This window comes from Salmo trutta, chromosome 23, assembly GCF_901001165.1.
Source record: "Salmo trutta chromosome 23, fSalTru1.1, whole genome shotgun sequence".
In the NCBI taxonomy this organism is placed as follows: domain Eukaryota; kingdom Metazoa; phylum Chordata; class Actinopteri; order Salmoniformes; family Salmonidae; genus Salmo; species Salmo trutta.
Genome location: NC_042979.1, coordinates 34,916,364 through 34,940,414, shown reverse-complemented (window position 1 = coordinate 34,940,414; position 24,051 = coordinate 34,916,364). Strand labels below are relative to the sequence as shown.

General features: G+C 49.0%; 1 protein-coding gene across 1 annotated transcript; it reads right to left on the bottom strand.

Annotated features, from left to right (window-relative positions):
* Positions 1-436: 436 nt before the first annotated feature.
* LOC115159883 (metal transporter CNNM4) lies at positions 437-21,933 on the bottom strand. The gene is made up of 8 exons (XM_029709976.1): positions 20,353-21,933; positions 14,961-15,104; positions 13,893-14,030; positions 13,330-13,499; positions 7,709-7,805; positions 5,836-5,925; positions 1,459-1,634; positions 437-1,255 (listed from the first exon to the last, which is right to left on the bottom strand). The coding sequence occupies exons 1-8, from the start codon at positions 21,764-21,766 to the stop codon at positions 644-646; spliced, it is 2,841 nt and encodes a 946-aa protein (XP_029565836.1). The 5' UTR covers positions 21,767-21,933; the 3' UTR covers positions 437-643.
* Between the last annotated feature and the right edge of the window lie 2,118 nt (positions 21,934-24,051).

The window sequence follows — 24,051 nt, the reverse complement described above, 5'->3', positions numbered from 1 at the left end:
GGATAGGGGACAGAGGAGGGTGGGAGGATAGGGGGCATTATAGGGGACAGGGGAGAGTGGGAGGATAGGGGACAAGGGAGGGTGGGAGGATAGGGGGAATTATAGGGGACAGGGGAGAGTGGGAGGATAGGGAGCAAGGGAGGGTGGGAGAATAGGGGGCAGGGGAGAGTGGGAGGATAGGGGGCAGGGGAGGGTGGGAGGATAGGGGGCAGGGGAGGGTGGGAGGATAGGGGGCAGGGGAGAGTGGGAGGATAGGGGGCAGGGGAGGGTGGGAGGATAGGGGGCAGGGGAGGGAGGGAGGATAGGGGGAGGGAGGGAGGATAGGGGGAGGGAGGGAGGATAGGGGGAGGGAGGGATTATAGGGGGAGGGAGGGAGGATAGGGGGCAGGGGAGGGTGGGAGGATAGGGGGAGGGAGGGAGGATAGGGGGCAGGGGAGGGAGGATAGGGGACAGGGGAGAGAGGATAGGGGACAGAGGAGAGTGGGAGGATAGGGGACAGGAGGATTCCCATAATGCACCTTGCTCCTTAGAATCCTCCAGCGCTCCAGGGATAGTGTCAGTCAGGGCCAACAGAACTTGAGAAGGGAATGTGTGTGTGTATTTATTTTAACACATCTTAACAAACCCCCCTCATGGGTAGTTGTCAGATGGTGCTCTCGGTGTGTGCGTGACTGATGGTGTGCATGTGTGTGTGCGGGTGTTGGTGTGTGTGTTGTGTGTGTGTTTGTGGGTAGCTGGGCCTGCGTGTGCCACCCAGGCAGTTCTGTGGCTGCTCAGAGAGCAGAGAGGTCATCTCACCTGGCCCATTCTCCCCCCCTGGCCTCGCAGAAGGGGGGGATTTGGGGGGGAGAGAGGTGAGGGGATGCGGCAGGTGGGGGAGAGAGGATGAGGAGGAAGATGGAGGTGGGTGAGGGGTGCGTGCACCCGAGAAGGGGGAAGGGGTTGTCTTGGGCAGAGGTGTGCCTTTTGTGGGAGGAGGGGTGGATTGGGGCAGGGCCGGGTGGGGATTGACTTGGGTGGTGGTTTGGGGTAAGGGTGTACGGTCGGTGGGAGGAGGGGTGGGCTGGGAGATGGCAAGGGGGCGTTTGAAGGGTGGGGTGGCCAAGGGGAGAGGGATGCGGGGAAGGGCTGGGGTGGTGATGGGGGGCAGGGATGCGGAGGTGCTGTCCAGGTGGGGGTGGCTCCCCTCGGGTGACTGGGGGGTGCTGTCCAGCCTGGACGCCAGCAGACCGTTCTGGTACTGGGAACGAGTGATCTGAGGAGAGGAGAAGAAAGCGACAGAGTGTTAGGAGGAGGAGAGTACAGAGAGACCAAGGCCCTGTTAAAAAAACAAACCCTCACCCAAGTATGTGCGACTACTAGACAGAATAGTGCTGTCAGCATGAAGGTGACTAAGATATACGTAGAGTTATAAGCAGCTTAAAAGTCAAGGTCAGGGGTTAAAGTTGAGAGAGTTACCTTGACATACTGCAGGTCAGTAAGAGCCCGTACGTAGAAGTCTGGTGTGTACTGGCAGGTGGTGACCTGCGTGTTGCTAGCGGTTACCGAGCTGCATTCTCCGGGAGCGCCACGCTCAGTGCAGCTCAGCGACGCCGAGCGGTTCAGACCACTGCTGTGAGTAGGAGAACGGAACTCTGGGATACGGAGAGGGAGAGAGTGGGTGAGCTTGGAATAATACACCTACACACATTCACACAAGAACACACACATTCACTCGCACCCACATGAATGCATGCACACACACATATATTAGGTAAACACATACATGCATGCACGTGCACAGACAGAGGAGAACACAGGAGAACAGAAGAGTAGAACAGAGCAGAGGAGAACAGGGGAGGGGAGAACAGGGGAGAGGAGAACAGGGGAGAGGAGAACAGGGGAGAGGAGAACAGGGGAGAGGAGAACAGGGGAGACGAGAACAGAACAGAGGAGAACAGGGGAGACGAGAACAGAACAGAGGAGAACAGAACAGAGGACAACAGAACAGAGGACAACAGAACAGAGGACAACAGGGGAGAGGACAACAGGGGAGAGGACAACAGGGGAGAGGACAACAGGGGAGAGGACAACAGGGGAGAGGACAACAGGGGAGAGGACAACAGGGGAGAGGACAACAGGGGAGAGGACAACAGGGGAGAGGACAACAGGGGAGAGGACAACAGGGGAGAGGACAACAGGGGAGAAGGAGAACAGGGGAGAGGACAACAGGGGAGAGGAGAACAGGGGAGAGGAGAACAGGGGAGAGGACAACAGGGGAGAGGACAACAGGGGAGAGGACAACAGGGGAGAGGACAACAGGGGAGAGGACAACAGGGGAGAGGACAACAGGGGAGAGGACAACAGGGGAGAGGACAACAGGGAGAGGACAACAGGGGAGAGGACAACAGGGGAGAGGACAACAGGGGAGAGGACAACAGAGCAGAACATGATTGTACAGTAGAATGTCATGGCTCTGACAGCAGTAATTCAGACACAGATGAAGTTAGTGAGACAGTGTGGTATAAATCACTGGATGGATGCTGGAGGTTAGTGGACAACACACACAGGCATGCAGACTCACATGATACGCACCAACGTCAGCAGCCACTACAGCCATGTCTCACTCACACACACACACACACACACACACACACACACACACACACACACACACACACACACACACACACACACACACACACACACACACACACACACACACACACAGCAGCAGCAGCAGCAGCAGAGAGCAACAGATATATATATATATATATATATGCAACACAAACATATGGAAACACAAAGACACAGGTTGCGTATGATTGACTGGTGATTAGAGGAGGAAGTGGTTATATATACACGGATCGGGAGTGATGGGGACCAATCAACAGCCAGGACCAAGGGTGATGGCATTATGGCTACCAATCAACAACCAGGATTCTGTGGCGTTTGATCTCGTTGAGTTTTCATGGCCCTGGGATCTGCCTGCCATGCAAACGAGGCTCTGATTGGCTTGGCGGGAGGGGGAAGGGGTCTGGACATGATGAGTGTGTGTGTGTGTTGGTTAGGGGAAGTGGGGAGAAGGAGTGTGTAGCTCGTTCCTTCTAGGCACACTTCTGAAAACATTGGATAGGTAATGAGGTAGAGCCCACCTTGTATTTGGGTAGGCTGGGTCAAACTGGCCTCATATTGCCTGTACCCATCTACTCTTTTTAGATCTATACAAGTGCCTAGGGGAATGGTCTAGGGAAGTATTAGTTCTAGGAAGTAGGGAGGGTCAGAAGTAGAGCAGTGATCATAGAACTCTAATTCTATGCTAGTGACAGGATCAGGTAGTAGTGGCGCAAGGTAGAACATGGCCTTTAACCACAGATCTAGGATCAGATTACCCAAAATGGAACCAGTAGGGCGATGAGAAAAGATCTGAACCTAGACCAGTGGTTAAGGCAACTAGGTAGAAGGGGTCAGGGGTTAAAGGTCAGAGATGAGAGGTAGTGCCGTGGAGCAGTGGCTCCACCTAGAGCCCCATCCAGCAAGTTCCTTCCATCCTCCTTCCTTTCCCTCAATCTGTACTGTGTAGTCCAGCAGTTCCAAAGGTCCAAAGAAATTGGTATCACTCAAAGTCCCTGACCCTGCTCCAATATCATGAAAATACTTTCCCTCCCTACTGTCCTACCTTCCATACTTCCTCACTTCCTTCCATACTTCCTCCCTACTGTCCTACCTTCCATACTTCCTCCCTACTGCCTCTCTTCCACACTTCCTCCCTACTGCCCTACCTTCCACATGTCCTCCCTACTGCCCTACCTTCCACATGTCCTCCCTACTGCCCTACCTTCCACATGTCCTCCCTACTGCCCTACCTTCCACACGTCCTCCCTACTGCCCTACCTTCCACACGTCCTCCCTACTGCCCTACCTTCCACACTTCCTCCCTACTGTCCCACCGTCCACACTTCCCCCCTACTGCCCTACCTTCCACACTTCCTCCCTACTGCCCTACCTTCCACACTTCCTCCCTACTGTCCCACCGTCCACACTTCCCCCCTACTGCCCTACCTTCCACACTTCCTCCCTACTGCCCTACCTTCCACACTTCCTCCCTACTGCCCTACCTTCCACACTTCCTCCCTACTGCCCTACCTTCCACACGTCCTCCCTACTTACCTACCTTCCACACTTCCTCCCTACTTACCTACCTTCCATACTTCCTCCCTCCCTACTGTCCCACCTTCCATACTCTTCCCTACTGCCCTACCTTCCACACTTCCTCCCTACTGCCCTACCTTCCACACTTCCTCCCTACTGCCCTACCTTCCACACTTCCTCCCTACTTACCTATCTTCCACACTTCCTCCCTACTGCCCTACCTTCCACACCTCCTCCCTACTGCCCTACCTTCCACACTTCCACCCTACTGCCCTACCTTCCACACTTCCTCCCTACTGTCCTACCTTCCACACTTCCTCCCTACTGTCCTACCTTCCATACTTCCTCCCTACTGTCCTACCTTCAATACTTCCTCCCTACTGTCCTACCTTCAATACTTCCTCCCTACTGTCCTACCTTCAATACTTCCTCCCTACTGTCCTACCTTCCACACTTCCTCCCTACTGTCCTACCTTCCACACTTCCTCCCTACTGTGTTACCTTCCACACTTCCTCCCTACTGTCCTACCTTCAATACTTCCTCCCTACTGTCCTACCTTCAATACTTCCTCCCTACTGTCCTACCTTCCACACTTCCTCCCTACTGTCCTACCTTCCACACTTCCTCCCTACTGTCCTACCTTCAATACTTCCTCCCTACTGTCCTACCTTCCACACTTCCTCCCTACTGTCCTACCTTCCACACTTCCTCCCTACTGTCCTACCTTCCACACTTCCTCCCTACTGCCCTACCTTCCACACTTCCTCCCTACTGTCCTACCTTCAATACTTCCTTCCACGTTACTGATCTAACATAAGGTTGGTGAAACCAGTACTGAGGAAAGTAGATAAGCTATTATTCCAAGGAAGAGACCAAGGAAGAAAGGTGAGATGCATAATATATAACTTGTAAACCCTAACCTCATTGGAATAGGACCCGTCAACAGCACTAAACTGAGTAATGTTGTCCCAGGCTCCTCTGCTCTGTCCTGCTGACTGGGGACGAACCCACTGATGTGGCACTTGGTCTGTTAGCATCACATACTGTACAGGGCTCAGCTGTCAGCATCAGCAATTACCAGGCAGAGTAACAATTGCACCACATCACTCAGTCACTCCTAGTGAGAGATGACTGCAGAGGACCGGCTTGTCCACCAAACCATGAATAATTCAATACCATCCCACTCCACTGAGAGTGATGTGGAGCGTAGATATGCGTTATGCTAAAATAGCGTTATTAACTAGCATTAGTGCCGCTGCCTGTTATCTCGACCGGCGTTCAGTCTGGTTTGACCAGGCTACTGTGAGTCTGCTATCATCTCTGGAGAAAAGCATTAGAGGCTTGAGGGCCTGATTAGATTACTAAACCTTTGTAACTGCTGGTTTCCAGAGGGAATAAGACCAGCAGAGAAGGAATAGATCTTGGGAGTTAAGAGTCGTTTGGGAGTTAAAATGTTTTAGTGTTTACTCTACTTAAAACAAAAAAACAACAGGTAAAACAAACAATTAGTATAACTTCCACTGTATGTAAGGTATGGATATTCTAGTGGATCTCCACGCTGTTTTTCTATCAGGTTGTACTTGCTGGAGCAGGGCTCTGAAGAAGAGGATGATGGGAGGGAAACAAATGTGATTTTGGCATATAAAGTGACCCCACCCCCCTCCCCCATGTTACCCCGCCCCTTAGGGTGGTTGGTTCTTTACCTGGAAAGCGAGAGAACAGAGAGAATCTCTTAAGGGAGAGGCGTCGTGGAGGGGGGGACGCCACTGAGGGGGAGAGAGGGGGAGTGACGGCTGAGAGAGGGGTGGGCAGAAGGGGGAGAGAGAGAGACGCTCTCGTTTACTCATCGGTAGGCAGTAACAGCACTGTAGGAGTTAAATCTGCCTCTCTCGCCCAGACTGACCTGAAGACACACAAACCTTTCTCCTTCACAGAGCACTTTGACATGATCACCTCTATACATCATATACATTTAGTGAACAATACATTGAGTCTGTGTCTAAAATAGCACCCTATTCCCTATTATAGTGCACTACTTTTGGCCAAGGTTAGCCACATAGGGCTTTGGCCTAAATTAGTGCACTACATTGGGGTTAGGGTGCAATATAGGATTCGTCCTGAGTGACTCGTCATTTTCAAAGGTCAACGAAGGCCTGCTGTCAGATTGGAGGCAGACAGACCAATGGTAGGGGCTTAACTGAGTGACATCAGACACAGATGTGAGTTGGACACAGTTTGACATGTAGGCAGCAGTACAGTACACAGCATATAGCACATGCATACACATCATACACAGACAACACCATTACAGAGAGATATTAGACAGAGACAGATGGAGAGAGAGCAAGAGAAAGGAAGACAGGGGAGAGAGAGAAGAGAACCCGTTTGTCCTGTAACGGTAATATTTGGGTTTAACTTTAAAAGGCTTTCGACAACCAGAACCTACTCTGCTTACGTCTGAATGTGTAGCGCCATCTACAGGACTAGTTACACTACTGACAGCATAGAAAGCCTAACTTAATTCCATTTTATGACTCTCAGCACACTGATTACATTGTCAAATCTTTAAGGGAGGCTGCTGGTCATACTGGTATCTGACCACTAGGTGGCAGCAGTGTTTCTAAAGAGATCTGGTTTCAGAGACACATTTCTCTCCTATTTCAACAACTCCAGCTCACGTGGGACTAAACACCGCTCTCTGTATCAGGGAGTGTGAGTCACCTGTTAGGTCCCAATACTACCCATAGTTGGTATCACAGTTCCAGCCCTGTGGCATCATCACCTTCCTGCCAACTAAGCCCTCTCTCTCTCACACACACACACACACACACACACACACACACACACACACACACACACACACACACACACACACACACACACACACACACACACCACTGGGGGCTGGTGGCAGAATGGGCTGGTGGTAATGACTAGAGCGGGATCAGTGGTATGGTTTCCATGGTTTCCAGGTGTTTGATACAATTCCATTCGAACAGTTCTGAATATTATGAGTCGTCCTCCCCTCCTGCCAACACACACACCTCATTGTGAGTATTTCCAACACACACGCCTCATTGTGAGTTTTTCCAACACACGACTCATTGTGAGTTTTTCCAACACACACACCTCATTATGAGGTTTTCCAACACACACCTCATTATGAGGTTTTCCAACACACACACACCTCATTGTGAGTTTTTCCAACACACACACCTCATTGTGAGTTTTTCCAACACACACGCCTCATTGTGAGCTGTGGACAGTGCTAGTAGCAGCACTATCTACTCTGGTGTGTGTGTGTGTGTGTTGGAGTTTAACATTTATGGATGTTGGTCAGTGAAGCTGGTGTTTCAGAAATAAAACAAGCACACTAGAAAAACAGGATAGAAATACTGTCTGACTGAACCAAGGTTATTGTTTGTGTTCCTGCCAGTGTGTATGACAGAGAAAGTTAGAGAAAGTTAGAGAGAGAGAGAGGCTTTGTGTTTGTCTTTGACAGTTTGTATGTGTGCATTGCTTGTCTTTTGTCTGATCATATACTGTATACAGTACACTACGTGTGTGTGTGCTCACCCAGTGATGCTGTGCTAAGTGCCATGACTCCATAGTAGGAGAAGGGTCCTGTCTCAAACTTCATGTTCTCGTTTCCAGCCTCCACCTCCACTCGGCCCTGAGGAACACACAGTGACGCACACAGTGACACACACAGTAACGCACACAGTAACGCACACAGTGACGCACACAGTGACGCACACAGTGACGAACACAGTGACGAACACAGTGACGAACACACACCCAGTGACCCAATACATAAAGACAGGTACCTATACACTGATGAGTACACCTGGAGTATGTGCAGTAAAACGTCCATTCATCAGTGTGCGGATACCTACCTTCATGTCATACACATGAACACACACACACAGAGACATGCAGTGTCTACGGTTTCACTGGTGTTGTTTGATCACTGATCGACCCATAAAGGCCAGAACACTAACCATTGATATTCCATGCATGATTTACACGGTCAAGTTAAGGCTGAGCATCTGATGATAGGATTTCTGCCCAGGATTATGGATTTATGGGATTATTATAACATGATAATTATGGATTGTTATTATTCTATTTGTACTGCGAGAGTGATGTCTGATCTATCTGCTACGTTTCTTTGAGAGAGCTCTCCTAACAGGGTAAAAGAAAACCCTGGCAATCTCATCAATATTATATCAAAGTGCAGGTGTGCATGCTGTGTCACACCCCCACCCTGAGGGTTTCATGTCAACGCGCCCTGGATCAACACACCCCAATCAGGGTTCATTTTGGCAGCTGTTAGTTTTAGTCTTTAAATACCTTTTAGTCTTAGTCACATTTCAGTCATTTCATCCTTCATTAGTTTTAGTTATTATCAGTCGATTAAAACTCAGGACAATTTTAGTCTAGTTTTAGTCACAGACATTTTAGTCAGATAATAGTCAGCGCATTTTTCTTCTTCTATTAAATAATGAATATTTAGGCAACCTCTAACTTCCATCACGTTCACATAGTCTTGTCCAACTTGGCCTCGTATAAATTAGCTGGAAACATTGATATTGTGGCAGATTGTAACCAACACCAGCCACAATTAACCACATAGGCTATAAAGCCTTGGCTACAGGTTAAACAATTTACAATTCAGATTTTCTTCCCATCATACCTGTTAAGGGGGGGGGGGGGGTAAGCGTTTCCAAAAATCCCAGAAGTATTACTGTACTAGTATAGCTATGGCAATACAGATGAATGAATAACAGAACACATGACAAAATAGAGCTTCTGGTGTGATCAAAGCTAAAATATCCTCCATGACAGTAAGAGAGAGAGTAAACATTGTTTCTAGCTGAGGTTAGTTAGAAGTGAAGGCTCCCGGCTTCGCATCAGTTCAAAAGATTGACGAGTGACTGAAGTGACCTCCTGGGAACTGTGCAGGAGAGCCAGGAACAGCTCAATCAGACTGCGCAACTGAAACAAGTCAATTCTGCCAACGAGAGGATTGCATGAAATATTCTGCATGAAATGAAAAGGGAGCTTCGTGTCAAATGAACTGTCCATTAGTCTCATGTGGAATAGTCGCCTCGTCACATTTTCATTGACTAAAATGAAAAGTAATTTGTAATGGGTATGGTTTTTTCCAAGGGCATCTCATCTTGTTTTTGTCATAGTTTTAGTCAGGAAGAACAGGTTGTACAGTGATCCCAAAGACCTCCTGGAGATGACCCCCCCACACACACCTTCCTGAATGATGGTACCAGAGCAGCTGTGCTCATGTTGCCGTCAGTGTATCTGCAGTGTCACCTTGTGTCAACAACAGAGTATCACACACACACAGGGGGATTGGGTTCTGAGGGCAAAGTCTGTGTTGATGTATTGTCTTTGAGTGGATTGTGGTAGGCTATGGTGTGTACACTTGTAGTGCTTTGACCTTGCTCAGAAAAGAGATCCAAACCTCCCACACTGACAGGCGTGATGAAGTGACTGATGGGAAAACCAAGAGTCATCGCCCTGATCTCTGCCCCAGGGTGATCTGGGTAATCCCCCCAGCAGGGGGATGGGTAACCTTGGCCTGACTGCCACTAAGAGAGAGGTAATCCAGGCTGTGATTTAGTGATGTGCTCTGTGGGGCAGTGTGTGTGTGTCTGTGGGCTTGGCATACACAGAAGGCTTTATCGGTCTGCAGTCAGGGTGGACTAATGTGTGTGTGTGTCTGATATAGCACAGTGCCAACTTAAGCAGGGATGTGATTCTTGTGTTAATGAGAATGACACTAAAGTGACTGTGTGTAGCTGTGAGCCTCTCCCTCTCTTCTCTCTCTGCGTGTGCTTCACTTCTACTCCTCTCTCTCTCTGCGTGTGCTTCACTTCTACTCCTCTCTCTCTCTCGGCGTGTGCTTCACTTCTACTCCTCTCTCTCTCTGCGTGCTTCACTTCTACTCCTCTCTCTCTCTGCGTGTGCTTCACTTCTACTCCTCTCTCTCTCTGCGTGTGCTTCACTTCTACTCCTCTCTCTCTCTGCGTGCTTCACTTCTACTCCTCTCTCTCTCTGCGTGTGCTTCACTTCTACTCCTCTCTCTCTCAGCGTGTGCTTCACTTCTACTCCTCTCTCTCTCAGCGTGTGCTTCACTTCTACTCCTCTCTCTCTCAGCGTGTGCTTCACTTCTACTCCTCTCTCTCTCTGCGTGTGCTTCACTTCTACTCCTCTCTCTCTCTGCGTGTGCTTCACTTCTACTCCTCTCTCTCTCTGCGTGTGCTTCACTTCTACTCCTCTCTCTCTCTCTCTCTCGGCGTGTGCTTCACTTCTACTCCTCTCTCTCTCTCAGCGTGTGCTTCACTTCTACTCCTCTCTCTCTCTGCGTGTGCTTCACTTCTACTCCTCTCTCTCTCTGCGTGCTTCACTTCTACTCCTCTCTCTCTCTGCGTGCTTCACTTCTACTCCTCTCTCTCTCTGCGTGCTTCACTTCTACTCCTCTCTCTCTCTGCGTGCTTCACCTCTACTCCTCTCTCTCTCTGCGTGTGCTTCACTTCTACTCCTCTCTCTCTCTCTGCGTGTGCTTCACTTCTACTCCTCTCTCTCAGCGTGTGCTTCACTTCTACTCCTCTCTCTCTTTGCGTGTGCTTCACTTCTACTCCTCTCTCTCTCTCTCTCTCTCTGCGTGTGCTTCACTTCTACTCCTCTCTCTCTCTGCGTGTGCTTCACTTCTACTCCTCTCTCTCTTTGCGTGTGCTTCACTTCTACTCCTCTCTCTCTCTCTCTCTGCGTGTGCTTCACTTCTACTCCTCTCTCTCTCTGCGTGTGCTTCACTTCTACTCCTCTCTCTCTCTGCGTGTGCTTCACTTCTACTCCTCTCTCTCTCTGCGTGTGCTTCACTTCTACTCCTCTCTCTCTCTGCGTGTGCTTCACTTCTACTCCTCTCTCTCTCTCTCTCAGCGTGTGCTTCACTTCTACTCCTCTCTCTCTCTGTGTGCTTCACTTCTACTCCTTTCTCTCTCTGCGTGCTTCACTTCTACTCCTCTCTCTCTCTCTGCGTGTGCTTCACTTCTACTCCTCTCTCTCTCTGCGTGTGCTTCACTTCTACTCCTCTCTCTCTCTCTGCGTGTGCTTCACTTCTACTCCTCTCTCTCTCTGCGTGTGCTTCACTTCTACTCCTCTCTCTCTCTCTGCGTGTGCTTCACTTCTACTCCTCTCTCTCTGTGTGCTTCACTTCTACTCCTCTCTCTCTCTCTCTCTCTGTGTGCTTCACTTCTACTCCTCTCTCTCTGTGTGCTTCACTTCTACTCCTCTCTCTCTGTGTGCTTCACTTCTACTCCTCTCTCTCTCTCTCTGTGTGCTTCACTTCTACTCCTCTCTCTCTGTGTGCTTCACTTCTACTCCTCTCTCTCTCTCTCTGTGTGCTTCACTTCTACCTCCTTTCTCGGCGTGTTCCTTTCTTTCTCTCTCTCTCTCCCTCCCTCTCTCCCTCCCTCTCTCTCTCTGCGTGTGTGTCAGTGTAAGCGTCTCCAGGGTCAGTAGCTATAATACAGGGTCAGATCCAGGGTCAGTAGCTATAATACAGGGTCAGATCCAGGGTCAGTAGCTACATACTGGGTCAGATCCAGGGTCAGTAGCTATAATACAGGGTCAGATCCAGGGTCAGTAGTTACATACAGGGTCAGATCCAGGGTCAGTAGCTACATACTGGGTCAGATCCAGGGTCAGTAGTTACATACAGGGTCAGATCCAGGGTCAGTAGCTACATACAGGGTCAGATCCAGGGTCAGTAGCTACATACAGGGTCAGATCCAGGGTCAGTAGTTACATACAGGGTCAGTAGCTACATACAGAGTCAGATTCAGGGTCAGTAGCTACATACAGGGTCAGATCCAGGGTCAGTAGCTACATACAGGGTCAGTAGCTACATACAGAGTCAGATCCAGGGTAAGTAGCTACATACAGAGTCAGATCCAGGGTCAGTAGCTACATACAGGGTCAGTAGCTACATACAGGGTCAGTAGCTACATACAGGGTCAGATTCAGGGTCAGTAGCTACATACAGGGTCAGTAGCTACATACAGAGTCAGATCCAGGGTAAGTAGCTACATACAGAGTCAGATCCAGGGTTAGTAGCTACATACAGGGTCAGTAGCTACATACAGGGTCAGATCCCGGGTCAGTAGCTACATACAGACTCAGATCCAGGGTCAGTAGCTACATACTGGGTCAGATCCAGGGTCAGTAGCTACATACAGAGTCAGATCCAGGGTCAGTAGCTACATACTGGGTCAGATCCAGGGTCAGTAGCTACATACAGAGTCAGATCCAGGGTCAGTAGCTACATACTGAGTCAGATCCAGGGTCAGTAGCTACATACAGAGTCAGATCCAGGGTCAATAGCTACATACTGGGTCAGATCCAGGGTCAGTGCCAATACCATATTTACAATGTGCAGGGACACTGGAGTGGTTGGGTTATTTGTGTGTGAGCCCCCCCCCTCTCTCATATCTTGGTGCAGGGTAGGAGAACAGGGGAGGAGAGGAGAGCAGGGGAGGAGAGGAGAACAGGGGAGGAGAGGAGAACAGGGGAGGAGAGGAGAACAGGGGAGGAGTGGATAACAGGGGAGGAGAGGATAACAGGGGAGGAGAGGAGAACAGGGGAGGGATTAGTTGATGCTAATTCACTGGCAGTGGGAGCAGAAACACTTGGCCTCTCCTCTCCCCTCTTCAATTATCATTCCATTTTTCTCCCCTTTCCAATCCTCGCTCTCTTCGACCCATTGTCTCCTCTCCTTCCTTCACCTTTCCACCTGACTCTAGTCATGTCTTCTCTACTCTCCATCTCCACCCTTCCTTGCTCCTCTCTTCTCCCTTTCTCTCCCCTTCCCCCCTGTCTCTCCTTACATAAGAGGGATCAATTAGTGAAGGGCAGGTCTGCCCCCCAGCAAGCTTCACACGAAGACATCTGACACACCCACCCATATATACATTGTGCTCAAGTGCTGTACACTTAAAGCGCTAAAGCCAGTAGCCTTAGTCACACCACAGGAATCACACTGTTCACCTTAATCCAGTCTGTGTTTAAAGCTGTGAGTGAGCCGTCTATCTGGAAGATGAGGATAGATATTGCATTGGTGTTGAAGTTTTTACATGTTGGACTATGTGTGTGACTGCACGTGTGCATGTACTGTGTACCTGCAGAATGAGTATGAAGTAGTCGACAGGTTTGCCTCTCTGGTAGATGTAGTGCAGAGCAGAGCGCTTGTCGCTGTCGCTGAACTTGATCTCCTGGATGACGTCAGGGTGCCTCAGAATCCTCAGTAAGACCTTCTCAGTGACCTGACTGGGACTGAACAGACTCACCTCTGTTGGGCGGAGACACACACCCAGAAATCACTTCCAGATTCTACCATCAATTTAGACAAATCAGTCACACTAAAGGCTGTAGAACACATGAACAGGATGCAGTTATACACTGTAAGACTTGTTATGAGGATGTATGACCCATTTATGATGTCTAATCATCTCAACATCATCCCGACTAAATACCAACAATTTTGTTGATATAGAGATTCCTTTTTTTAATGACATTATAAAGTCTCATAAATGCTTATAACAAGTTAAAGCGTTATACCTTCAGGCTTTAAGTCAAGTGTAACCGACAAATCTCCACTGGAATGCCATCTGGTTGACCTGTGTTAAGTTCTTAACTATAATACCATGGTATGGTACTTCCTGTCAGGTGATAGTCAACTCACCTGTAGCCAGGAAGCGATGAGCAGCCAGCATCAGTTGAGGAGAGATCTTCACCCTGCACTCGTTCTCTGTGTGCTTAAAAGCAGAGAAGTCACGCATTCTCTTGTCAGGGTCCACCTTCTTTCTGTTCCTATTGTCAGCTGGAGAGAGGAGAGAGAAAGAAAGTAGAGAGAGAAAGAGAGAGAGTCGAGAGAGAGAAAGTAGAGAGTCGAGAGAGAGAAGGTAGAGAGAGAGAAAGTAGAGTCGAGAGAGAGAGAGAAAGAGTAGAGAGAGAGAAAGAGAAGACAGAGAGAAAGAGTAGAGAGAAAGAGTAGAGAGTAGGGAGAGAGTAGAGAGAAAGTAGTGAAAGGAGAGAGAGAGAAAGTAGAGAGAGTCGAGAGAGAGAAAGAGTAGAGAGAAAGTAGAGAAAGGAGAGAGAGAGAAAGTAGAGAAGGAGAGAGAAAGCGAGGATAGAGAGAAAAGAGAAAGCGAGGATAGCGAGAAAATAGGAAGAGAGGATAGAGAGAAAATAGGAAGAGAGGATAGAGGGAAAATAGGAAGAGAGGATAGAGGGAAAATGACAACAGCCATGTTTACCATGAGTGAATTCACTATCCACAAAAAAAAATGTTTAGGAGTATGGGAGCTTCATTCTCTTTATGTATTTTTCTGTTGACAATCCTGAAATGAAATGGGACACAGTGATAGATGGGAGATGAGAGTATGAAATTGGCGGAGGGGTTGGCATTCGGAAGGCGATGTGTGTTGGGAAACTGCAACGCTGTCTCTGTTTCAATACAACACAACTCCTCCTGAAGAGCTGATAGGTAGGCTTTTGCTCCAGCCCTACACTTGAACACACGATTCAGTTAGTCAAGGTCCTGAGGAGAAGCTGCTTCGTAGAATCAGATGTCTTAGAACAGGGTTGGAAACAAATCCTGCAGGAGGGTTGTTCTCCGGGAGTGTTAACCAATTTCCATCCATAATTTAACTCATTACACTCCAGTTCACTACAGAATAAGTAAATTGACTCTGGACTGTTCCATTGTCCATGTGTAGTTTAAAATCAGGGTTGGTTGATGTTGACTCACTATAAAGGTCGGACTCGTCCAGTATCTCTGATTTGATGATCTCCTCGATGACATCCTCCAAGGTGACCAATCCCAGCACCTCGTAGAAGGGATCCCCCTCCCCCTCGCTGTTGACTTTCTGAACGATGGCCAGGTGAGATTTACCTAGAAGGGTGAACACCAGAGACAGAGTCAAGGCTAGAACCCACAACACCAAGAAGCAGAAAATACCCAGACCTAGTGTTTCCAAGTGAGACTGTGACAAGACCAAGATCAGTCAGTACTGGGGTCAGTCAGTCAGTACTGGGGTCAAGCAGTCAGTCAGTCAGTACTGGGGTCAGTCAGTACTGGGGTCAATCAGTCAGTCAGTACTGGGGTCAATCAGTCAGTCAGTACTGTGGACAATCAGTCAGTCAGTCAGTCCTGGGGTCAGTCAGTCAATCAGTACTGGGGTCAGTCAGTCAATCAGTACTGGGGTCAATCAGTCAGTCAGTCAGTACTGGGATCAATCAGTCAGTCAGTACTGGGGTCAATCAGTCAGTCAGTACTGGGGTCAATCAGTCAGTCAGTCAATCAGTACTGGGGTCAATCAGTCAGTCAGTCAGTCAGTACTGGGGTCAGTCAGTCAGTACTGGGGTCAATCAGTCAGTCAGTCAGTACTGGGGTCAATCAGTCAGTCAGTCAGTACTGGGGTCAATCAGTCAGTCAGTCAGTACTGGGGTCAATCAGTCAGGACTGAGGTCAATCAGTCAGTCAGGACTGGGGTCAATGAGTCAGGACTGAGGTCAATCAGTCAGTCAGTCAGGACTGGGGTCAATCAGTCAGTACTGGGGTCAGTCAGTCAGTCAGTCAGTACTGGGGTCAATCAGTCAGGACTGGGGTCAATCAGTCAGTCAGGACTGGGGTCAATCAGTCAGTCAATCAGTACTGGGGTCAATCAGTCAGTCAATCAGTACTGGGGTCAATCAGTCAGTCAGTCAGTACTGTGGACAGTCAGTCAGTCAGTACTGTGGACAATCAGTCAGTCAGTCAGTACTGTGGACAATCAGTCAGTCAGAACTGGGGTCAATCAGTCAGTCAGTACTGGGGTCAATCAGTCAGTCAGTACTGGGGTCAGTCAGTCAGTCAGTACTGGGGTCAATCAGTCAATCAGTACTGGGGTCAATCAGTCAGTCAGTCAATCAGTACTGGGGTCAGTCAGTCAGTACTGGGGTCAGTCAGTCAGTCAGTACTGGGGTCAATCAGTCAGTCAGTCAGTACTGGGGTCAATCAGTCAGGACTGAGGTCAATCAGTCAGTCAGGACTGGGGTCAATCAGTCAGGACTGAGGTCAATCAGTCAGTCAGGACTGGGGTCAATCAGTCAGTCAGTCAGGACTGGGGTCAATCAGTCAGTCAGTCAGTACTGGGGTCAATCAGTCAGTCAGTCAGTACTGGGGTCAATCAGTCAGTCAGTCAGTACTGGGGGTCAGTCAGTCAGTCAGTACTGGGGTCAATCAGTCAGGACTGAGGTCAATCAGTCAGTCAGGACTGGGGTCAATCAGTCAGTAGTGGGGTCAATCAGTCAGTCAGTCAGTACTGGGGTCAATCAGTCAGTCAGTCAGTACTGGAGTCAGTCAGTCAGTACTCTGGACAATCAGTCAGTCAGTACTGGGGTCAGTCAGTCAGTCAGTACTGGGGTCAGTCAGTCAGTACTGTGGACAATCAGTCAGTCAGGACTGGGGTCAATCAGTCAGTCAGTCAGTCCTGGGGTCAATCAGTCAGTCAGTCCTGGGGTCAATCAGTCAGTCAGTCAGGACTGGGGTCAATCAGTCAGTCAGGACTGGGGTCAGTCAGTCAGTCAGGACTGGGGTCAGTCAGTCAGTCAGTCAGTCAGTACTGGGGTCAGTCAGTCAGTCAGTCAGTAATGTGGACAATCAGTCAGTCAGTCAGTACTGGGGTCAATCAGTCAGTCAGTAATGTGGACAATCAGTCAGTCAGTCAGGACTGGGGTCAGTCAGTCAGTCAGTACTGGGGTCAATCAGTCAGTCAGTACTGGGGGTCAGTCAGTCAGTAGGTACTGGGGTCAATCAGTTAGTCAGTCAGTCAGTCAGTACTGGGGTCAGTCAGTCAGTCAGTCAGTCAGTCAGTACTGGGGTCAGTCAGTCAGTCAGTCAGTGCAGGGGTCAATCAGTCAGTCAGTACTGTGGACAATCAGTCAGTCAGTACTGGGGTCAGTCAGTCAGTCAGTACTGGGGTCAATCAGTCAGTCAGTACTGTGGACAATCAGTCAGTCAGTACGTCAGTCAGTCAGTACTAGGGTCAGTCAGTACTGGGGTCAATCAGTCAGTCAATCAGTCAGTACTGGGGTCAATCAGTCAGTCAGTCAGTCAGTACTGGGGTCAATCAGTCAGTCAGTCAGGACTGGGGTCAGTCAGTCAGTACTGGGGTCAGTCAGTCAGTCAGTCAGTACTGTGGACAATCAGTCAGTCAGTACTGGGGTCAATCAGTACTGGGGTCAGTTAATCAGTCAGTCAGTACTGTAGTCAGTCAGTCAGTTCTGTAGTCAGTCAGTCAATCAGCTGGAGTCAATGGTGTTGTGAAATATCTGAAGATTGAGAGGAGATACTATTCCTGGTTCCTGGTTGTTAGGGTACTGGGGGTAACCTACTTAAGTGTACTGTATATAGTAAGTCACATAACATCACTCCTCCCCCTCTCTCTCCCCCCCGAGTCTGTTCTGATCTCTGGTTCTTCCCCCAGTCCTCCTCTCATTAAGCTCGAAGTCCATACAAGAAAGGGGGATGGGGATAGAGAGAGACAGAAAGGGGTAATCCACTCACTCTCCTGGTTTACTATTCCTCCTCTCTTATCCTCCTCCCAGCTCTTATCCTCCTCCCCGCTCTTATCCTCCTCCCAGCTCTTATCCTCCTCCCAGCTCTTATCCTCCTCCCAGCTCTTATCCTCCTCCCAGCTCTTATCCTCCTCCCAGCTCTTATCCTCCTCCCAGCTCTTATCCTCCTCCCAGCTCTTATCCTCCTCCCCGCTCTTATCCTCCTCCCCGCTCTTATCCTCCTCCCCGCTCTTATCCTCCTCCCAGCTCTTATCCTCCTCCCCGCTCTTATCCTCCTCCCAGCTCTTATCCTCCTCCCAGCTCTTATCCTCCTCCCCGCTCTTATCCTCCTCCCCGCTCTTATCCTCCTCCCCGCTCTTATCCTCCTCCCCGCTCTTATCCTCCTCCCCGCTCTTATCCTCCTCCCAGCTCTTATCCTCCTCCCCGCTCTTATCCTCCTCCCCGCTCTTATCCTCCTCCCAGCTCTTATCCTCCTCCCCGCTCTTATCCTCCTCCTAGCTCTTATCCTCCTCCCCGCTCTTATCCTCCTCCCAGCTCTTATCCTCCTCCCAGCTCTTATCCTCCTCCCAGCTCTTATCCTCCTCCCAGCTCTTATCCTCCTCCCAGCTCTTATCCTCCTCCCAGCTCTTATCCTCCTCCCCGCTCTTATCCTCCTCCCCGCTCTTATCCTCCTCCCAGCTCTTATCCTCCTCCCAGCTCTTATCCTCCTCCCAGCTCTTATCCTCTCAGGTGTTGGGAACACACTGTTCTGTGTATTTTACAAGCTCTGTCACATGTATAATATTGAGTGTGATATACCCTATTGTATTTTCAGCCTGCACTTAAAGGGACAGCGAACACACAGTGGGAATTGATTGGCTGAGTCAGTCAACCTAACACACACACAAACATCAGAGTCAACCAAACCCAACACACATATACTGTACTGTATACCTTCCCACTGATAACACGGCTGACATCTCACACACTGCTGTCACAATCCAGCCAATAAAAAAAGAGTAGAGAGACACCAGTGGGTCAGAAGAGTGAGGTCACACGGTAATTCTAGCCACAGCGATGATCTGAATGCGTGGTTGTTAGGCTCAGTCAGTGTCGTCCATCTTTGATCTCTGACTGTCTGTGTGGTGTGAAGATCAGCACTGACCTGTCACTATCCCTCCACTAGGTCACCATGCTGTCTAACCACAGATACAAGGCTACTTCAACAACTAACCCTTAACCCTCACCCATACCTTGTCCCCAACCTTACTCGTGTGTAATGTAGGGATGGAACAAAAGCCTGCACATCCTGTGTGTCTGCAGGACAGGCACTGTGGCAGCAGCAGCTTGCTCTACAGCTGAGACCCCAGCTCCAGACTGACCGTTCAGCTGTTCCCAACTGGTATCCCAAGTCTGAACGAGCCTCTGATTAAACTTTGAGGATGTAAACAAGCAGACACAGTGGCCCTCCAGGACCAGAGCTGTCCATCCCTAGCCTGGAATTCAAACTGATATGCACCGTTTGCAGTACATAACAGTTTGGATTCCAGGCTACATCCCTGCTCTGAGCACAGAAATGAGACCATCGAAGGTCATCTAGTCAGTTCTGCTCACTATGGTGTGTTCTGATGGTGCTGGATAACAACTGCAGTGATGCTTGACTAGGACCCTCTTCACAATAAGGCCTAGGCTATATATATATATATATATATATATATATATATATATATATATATATAAACAGTTATGACAGCTGGTGACATTGTCATTCTTCACACACACGATGATACAAACTGTAGTTTGGGTCAGCTAACTGGCTAGGCATATAGTTAGCCACCTAGGTTGTGTTATGAGCATGCAACATCAAATGACTTGATGTTGATAACATGCGTTACAACAACAGCCTAGCTAGCCTAGCCCCTGGATAGCCCTAAGACTGAGTGACGACAGCAGCCCTACGACTGAGTGACGACAGCAGCCCTACGACTGAGTGACGACAGCAGCCCTACGACTGAGTGACGACAGCAGCCCTACGACTGAGTGACGACAGCAGCCCTACGACTGAGTGACGATAGCAGCCCTACGACTGAGTGACGATAGCAGCCCTAGCCCAATGCTCTCCCCGTGTGGCTCTACCATCCTAAATGACAACAGAACTGAAATGACAACAGAATGGACCCAGAACTAATTATGGCAGAGTTCCTGGAGAGTTATAGGTACAGACTTCAGTTCCAGGCCAGCACTAACACAGCTGATTCAACCAGGTGTGAATAGTGCAGGTCTAGAACAAAAGCCTATTCCCTGAAGCTATCCAGAGACAGAGTTGATGACCCCTAGATTGTGATGTGTCACATTTGTTCCCTGCCATGACAACTGGGTTAAGATATTCCACTCATCGATACACACATCAATACAGCCAGGGGCACATCTATGTCAGTGTGTGTGTGTGTGTGTGTGTGTGTGTGTGTGTGTGTGTGTGTGTGTGTGTGTATTGATTATGGGGAGTGACGGATGCATTATAAATACTTTTCCATACATCAACCATTTATGTAAATATGGTGATGTATGACACATGCTTCCCCCGTCCCTCCAGATATACACACCTTTCTTGAACTCCTCCAGCATGGAGTCCAGCCGTGTGTCGTGGAACACAAAGTGGACCGGGTGGTTGTAGAACTTGGTGATGGTCTTCAGGGTGGTGCAGTCGTCAGGGTCCACGAACGCCAGGTCCTTCACATACAGGATGTCCACAATGTTGGAGCGCTCGTCGTCGAACACGGGGATGCGCGTGTAGCCGCTCTCCATGATCTCTGACATGGTGTTGAAGTCGAGGACCGCGTCATTCTGGATCATGAAGCAGTGGGCCAGAGGAGTCATCACGCTCTCCACCGTCTTATTCCGGAGTTCCAGAGCTCCTTGGATCATGTTGAGCTCCTCTTTGACCAGGTCGTTGTATGGTTCCGTCACCCTGAGCATCTCCACCAGCTTCTCGCGGTTATACACAGTGCCAATCTCCTGGCCGAGGAGCACGTCTAGGAGCTTGCTGACGGGGAAGGAGAGGGGGAAGGTGAGCAACATGAAGAACTTGGTCACCTGGATGGTGTTGGCGCCCACCGCCAGCCCGTGGCGAGAACACAGCGCCTGGGGGACGATCTCACCGAAAATCACAATACCCACTGTGGAGGCGACCACGGCGCCCAGCCCAGAGCCTATCAGGTCGTCCAGGAGGATGGTGAGTGTGGTATTGACCAAGACGTTGCCAAGCAACAGAGAACAGAGAAGGTAGTTCCCCTTGCTGCGGATGGGCTCAATTTTGCTGGCGTATTTCTTCTCCTTCTCTGAGCCACAGCTCTGGACTATACGGAGCTCCATCGGGTCCAGAGCCATGAGCCCCAGGTTCAGCCCGCTGAACATGCCAGACAGCACCAACAGACAGCAGATGAGGATGATCTGGAACCACAGGGGGAGGAGAGTTTTCTCCCCCTCCACCACCCGCAGTCTCCCGTCGCTATCCCCGAGCAGAGCCCACCTACCATCAGCAAAACTCCTGATGCACAGCCCGTACTCCTTGTGCGGCTCGCTCTTACGAAGCGGCTTAATGTTTATGCTGAGTACCCCCGTGGTCCCCCGGCTACTGATGTTCATGTAGTTTGCGATGCTGAAGTCTTTTGTGAAATCAACACAAGTGCTGTTAGGTGTGTCGTCAATGAGGTTATTATTTCCCCCATCCTCGCTCCCATCCCCTCGTTCTGTGAACCGTATCTGAGCCCAGGTGCCCGAGTTGAGCTGCACACCGTAGAACCGGAGCTGCACTGTGCTCTCCTCCGTTACCTGGATGACCCCATCGTCAGTGGTCGAGGCCGGTTTGTCGCTCCTCTCCAGCCGCATACCGAGCACCTGGCTCCCGCTGCTGCTGACACTCGAAGTGGCTGTCTCGGTGCGTCCCCCCACTGCACTCCAAAGGAAAACGATTAGAGTCAGAACGTAGCCTTGCTGCCCGCTCCATTCTGTCGCCATGTTTGTTTCACTGTACTGGCGACCTGGGTGCTGACGTCACTACTCATCTCCCTCCAGCCCCGCTCCTATTACCATAATAACCCTAAAGCACCGCCTATCGGACACGGCAGGTATACCATACACACGTACACGTCTGTAACGTACTGTTGGGGTTCAGCACAGGAGGTTGGTGGCACCTTCATTTGGGAGGACGGGCTCGTGGTAATGGCTGGAGTGGAATTGATGCTATTCCATTGACTCCGTTCCAGCCATTATTATGAACCATCCTCCCCACCCCTTGACTTGTTCCACATTTTGTTGTGTTACAGCCGAAATTGAAAATATATGAAATAGATTTTTCTCTCACACCCATCTACACACAAAGTGAAAACATGTTTTTGTCATTTTGATCAAATGTATTGATAAGGACATACAGAAATATCACATTCACATAAGTATTCACACCCCTGAGTCACACCTTTGGCAGCGATTACAGCTGTGAGTCTTTCTGGGTAAGTCTTTAAGAGCTTTGCATGTCTGGATTGTACAATATTTGCACATTATTCTTTTTTAATTCTTCAAGCTCTGAAGTTGGTTGTTGATCATTGCTAGACAGCCAAGTCAAAGCTGTAACTAGGCCACACAGGAACATTCAATGTCGTCTTGGTATGCAACTTCAGTGTATATTTGGCCTTGTGTTTTAGGTTATTGTCTTGCTGAAAGGAGAATTTGTCTTCCAGTGTCTGTTGGAAAGCAGACTGAACCAGATTTTCCTCTAGGACTTACTTTGCCTGTGCTTAGTGCTTAGTTACTCCATTGCTTTTTATCCCCCAACAATCCCTAGTCCTTGCCAATGACAAGCATACCCATAACCTGATGCAATCACCACCATGCTTGAAAATATGAAGAGTGGTATTCGGTGATGTGTGTGTTGGATTTGCCCCAAACATAAAGCTTTTTATTCATGACATAAAGTTAATTTATTTGTCATTATTTAAAATTGTTACTTTATTGCCAAAAGGATGAATGTTTTGGAATATTTTTATTCTGTACAGGCTTCTTTCTTTTCACTCTGTCATTTAAGTTAGTAATGCGGAGTAACTACAATGTTGTTGATCCATCCTCAGTTTTCTCCTATCACAGCCATTAAAGTGTGTAACTGTTTTAAAGTCACCTTTGGCCTCATGGTGAAATCCCTCTCCGGCAACTGAGTTAGGAAGTACATTTACATGTTTTACATTTTAGTCATTTAGCAGACGCTCTTATCCAGAGCAACTTACAGTAGTGAATGCATACATTTCATACATTTATTTATTTCTTTTTTCCGTACAAGTACCCTTGTATCTTTGTATTTACTGGGTGTATTGATACACCAGCCATAGTGTAATGAATAATTTGCTCAAAATAATGTTCAATGTATTTTTTTTTACACATTTACCAATCAGTGCCCTTCTTTGTGAGGCATTGGAAAACCTCCCTGAGACATTGCAGCTTTTAATTTTTTATTAATTTGTAAAAAAAAAAAGAATAATTGAAAAACATAATTCCACTTTGACATTATGGGGTATTATGTGTAGGCCAGTGTCACTAAATCTCAATGTAATCCATTTGAAATTCAGGCTGTAACACAACAAAAGGGGTGTGATTCTGAAGTCACTGTACACCTCAGTGACTGTCACTGGGCTGTGATCGGGGCAATGTTCTGAGCTGCACGTTCACGCTGGACTGCGCTACCGTTTTCTCATGTCGCACGCCGTGCGTGTGAACGGTAGAATCTGGCAAGCATGAATGCTATTGGGCGCGTCCTCTTCCCAGGCGTTGCTGACCAATGCAAGATCTTACAATGCCTGGATAGGTATTTTAAGTATCAGCTAACCACATTATATGTTATAGCAATCTGTCAGTCAATGACACAGTCAATGACGTCGCACGCAACCTTCGCTTTGATGCATGCAACGCCACCTCTATGTACACTTACTGTATGTTCACTACATGACCAAAAGTATGTGTACACCTGCTCGTCGAATATCTCCAAAATTATGGGAATTAATATGGCATTTGTCCCCCCTTTGCTGCTATAACAGCCTCTGCTCTTCTGGGAAGGCTTTCCACTAGATGTTGGAACATTGCTGCGGGGACTTGCTTCCATTCAGCCACAAGAGCATTACTGAGGTCGGGCACTGATGTTGGGCGATTAGACATGGCTTGTAGTCGGCATAACAATTCATCCCAAAGCTGTTCGATGGGGTTGAGGTCAAGGCTCTGTGCAGTCTAGTCAAGTTCTTCAACACCAATCTCGACAAACC

Coding starts and splice junctions, on each gene's coding strand:
- LOC115159883 (XM_029709976.1), bottom strand. CDS start 21,766: ATGGCGACAGAATGGAGCGGGCAGCAAGGCTACGTTCTGACTCTAATC. Junction 7,806..13,329: donor ACTTCATACTCATTCTGCAG/GTACACAGTACA, acceptor TGTGTTCCTCAG/GGCCGAGTGGAGGTGGAGGC. Junction 1,635..5,835: donor TCTGTTCTCTCGCTTTCCAG/GTAAAGAACCAA, acceptor TCCGTATCCCAG/AGTTCCGTTCTCCTACTCAC.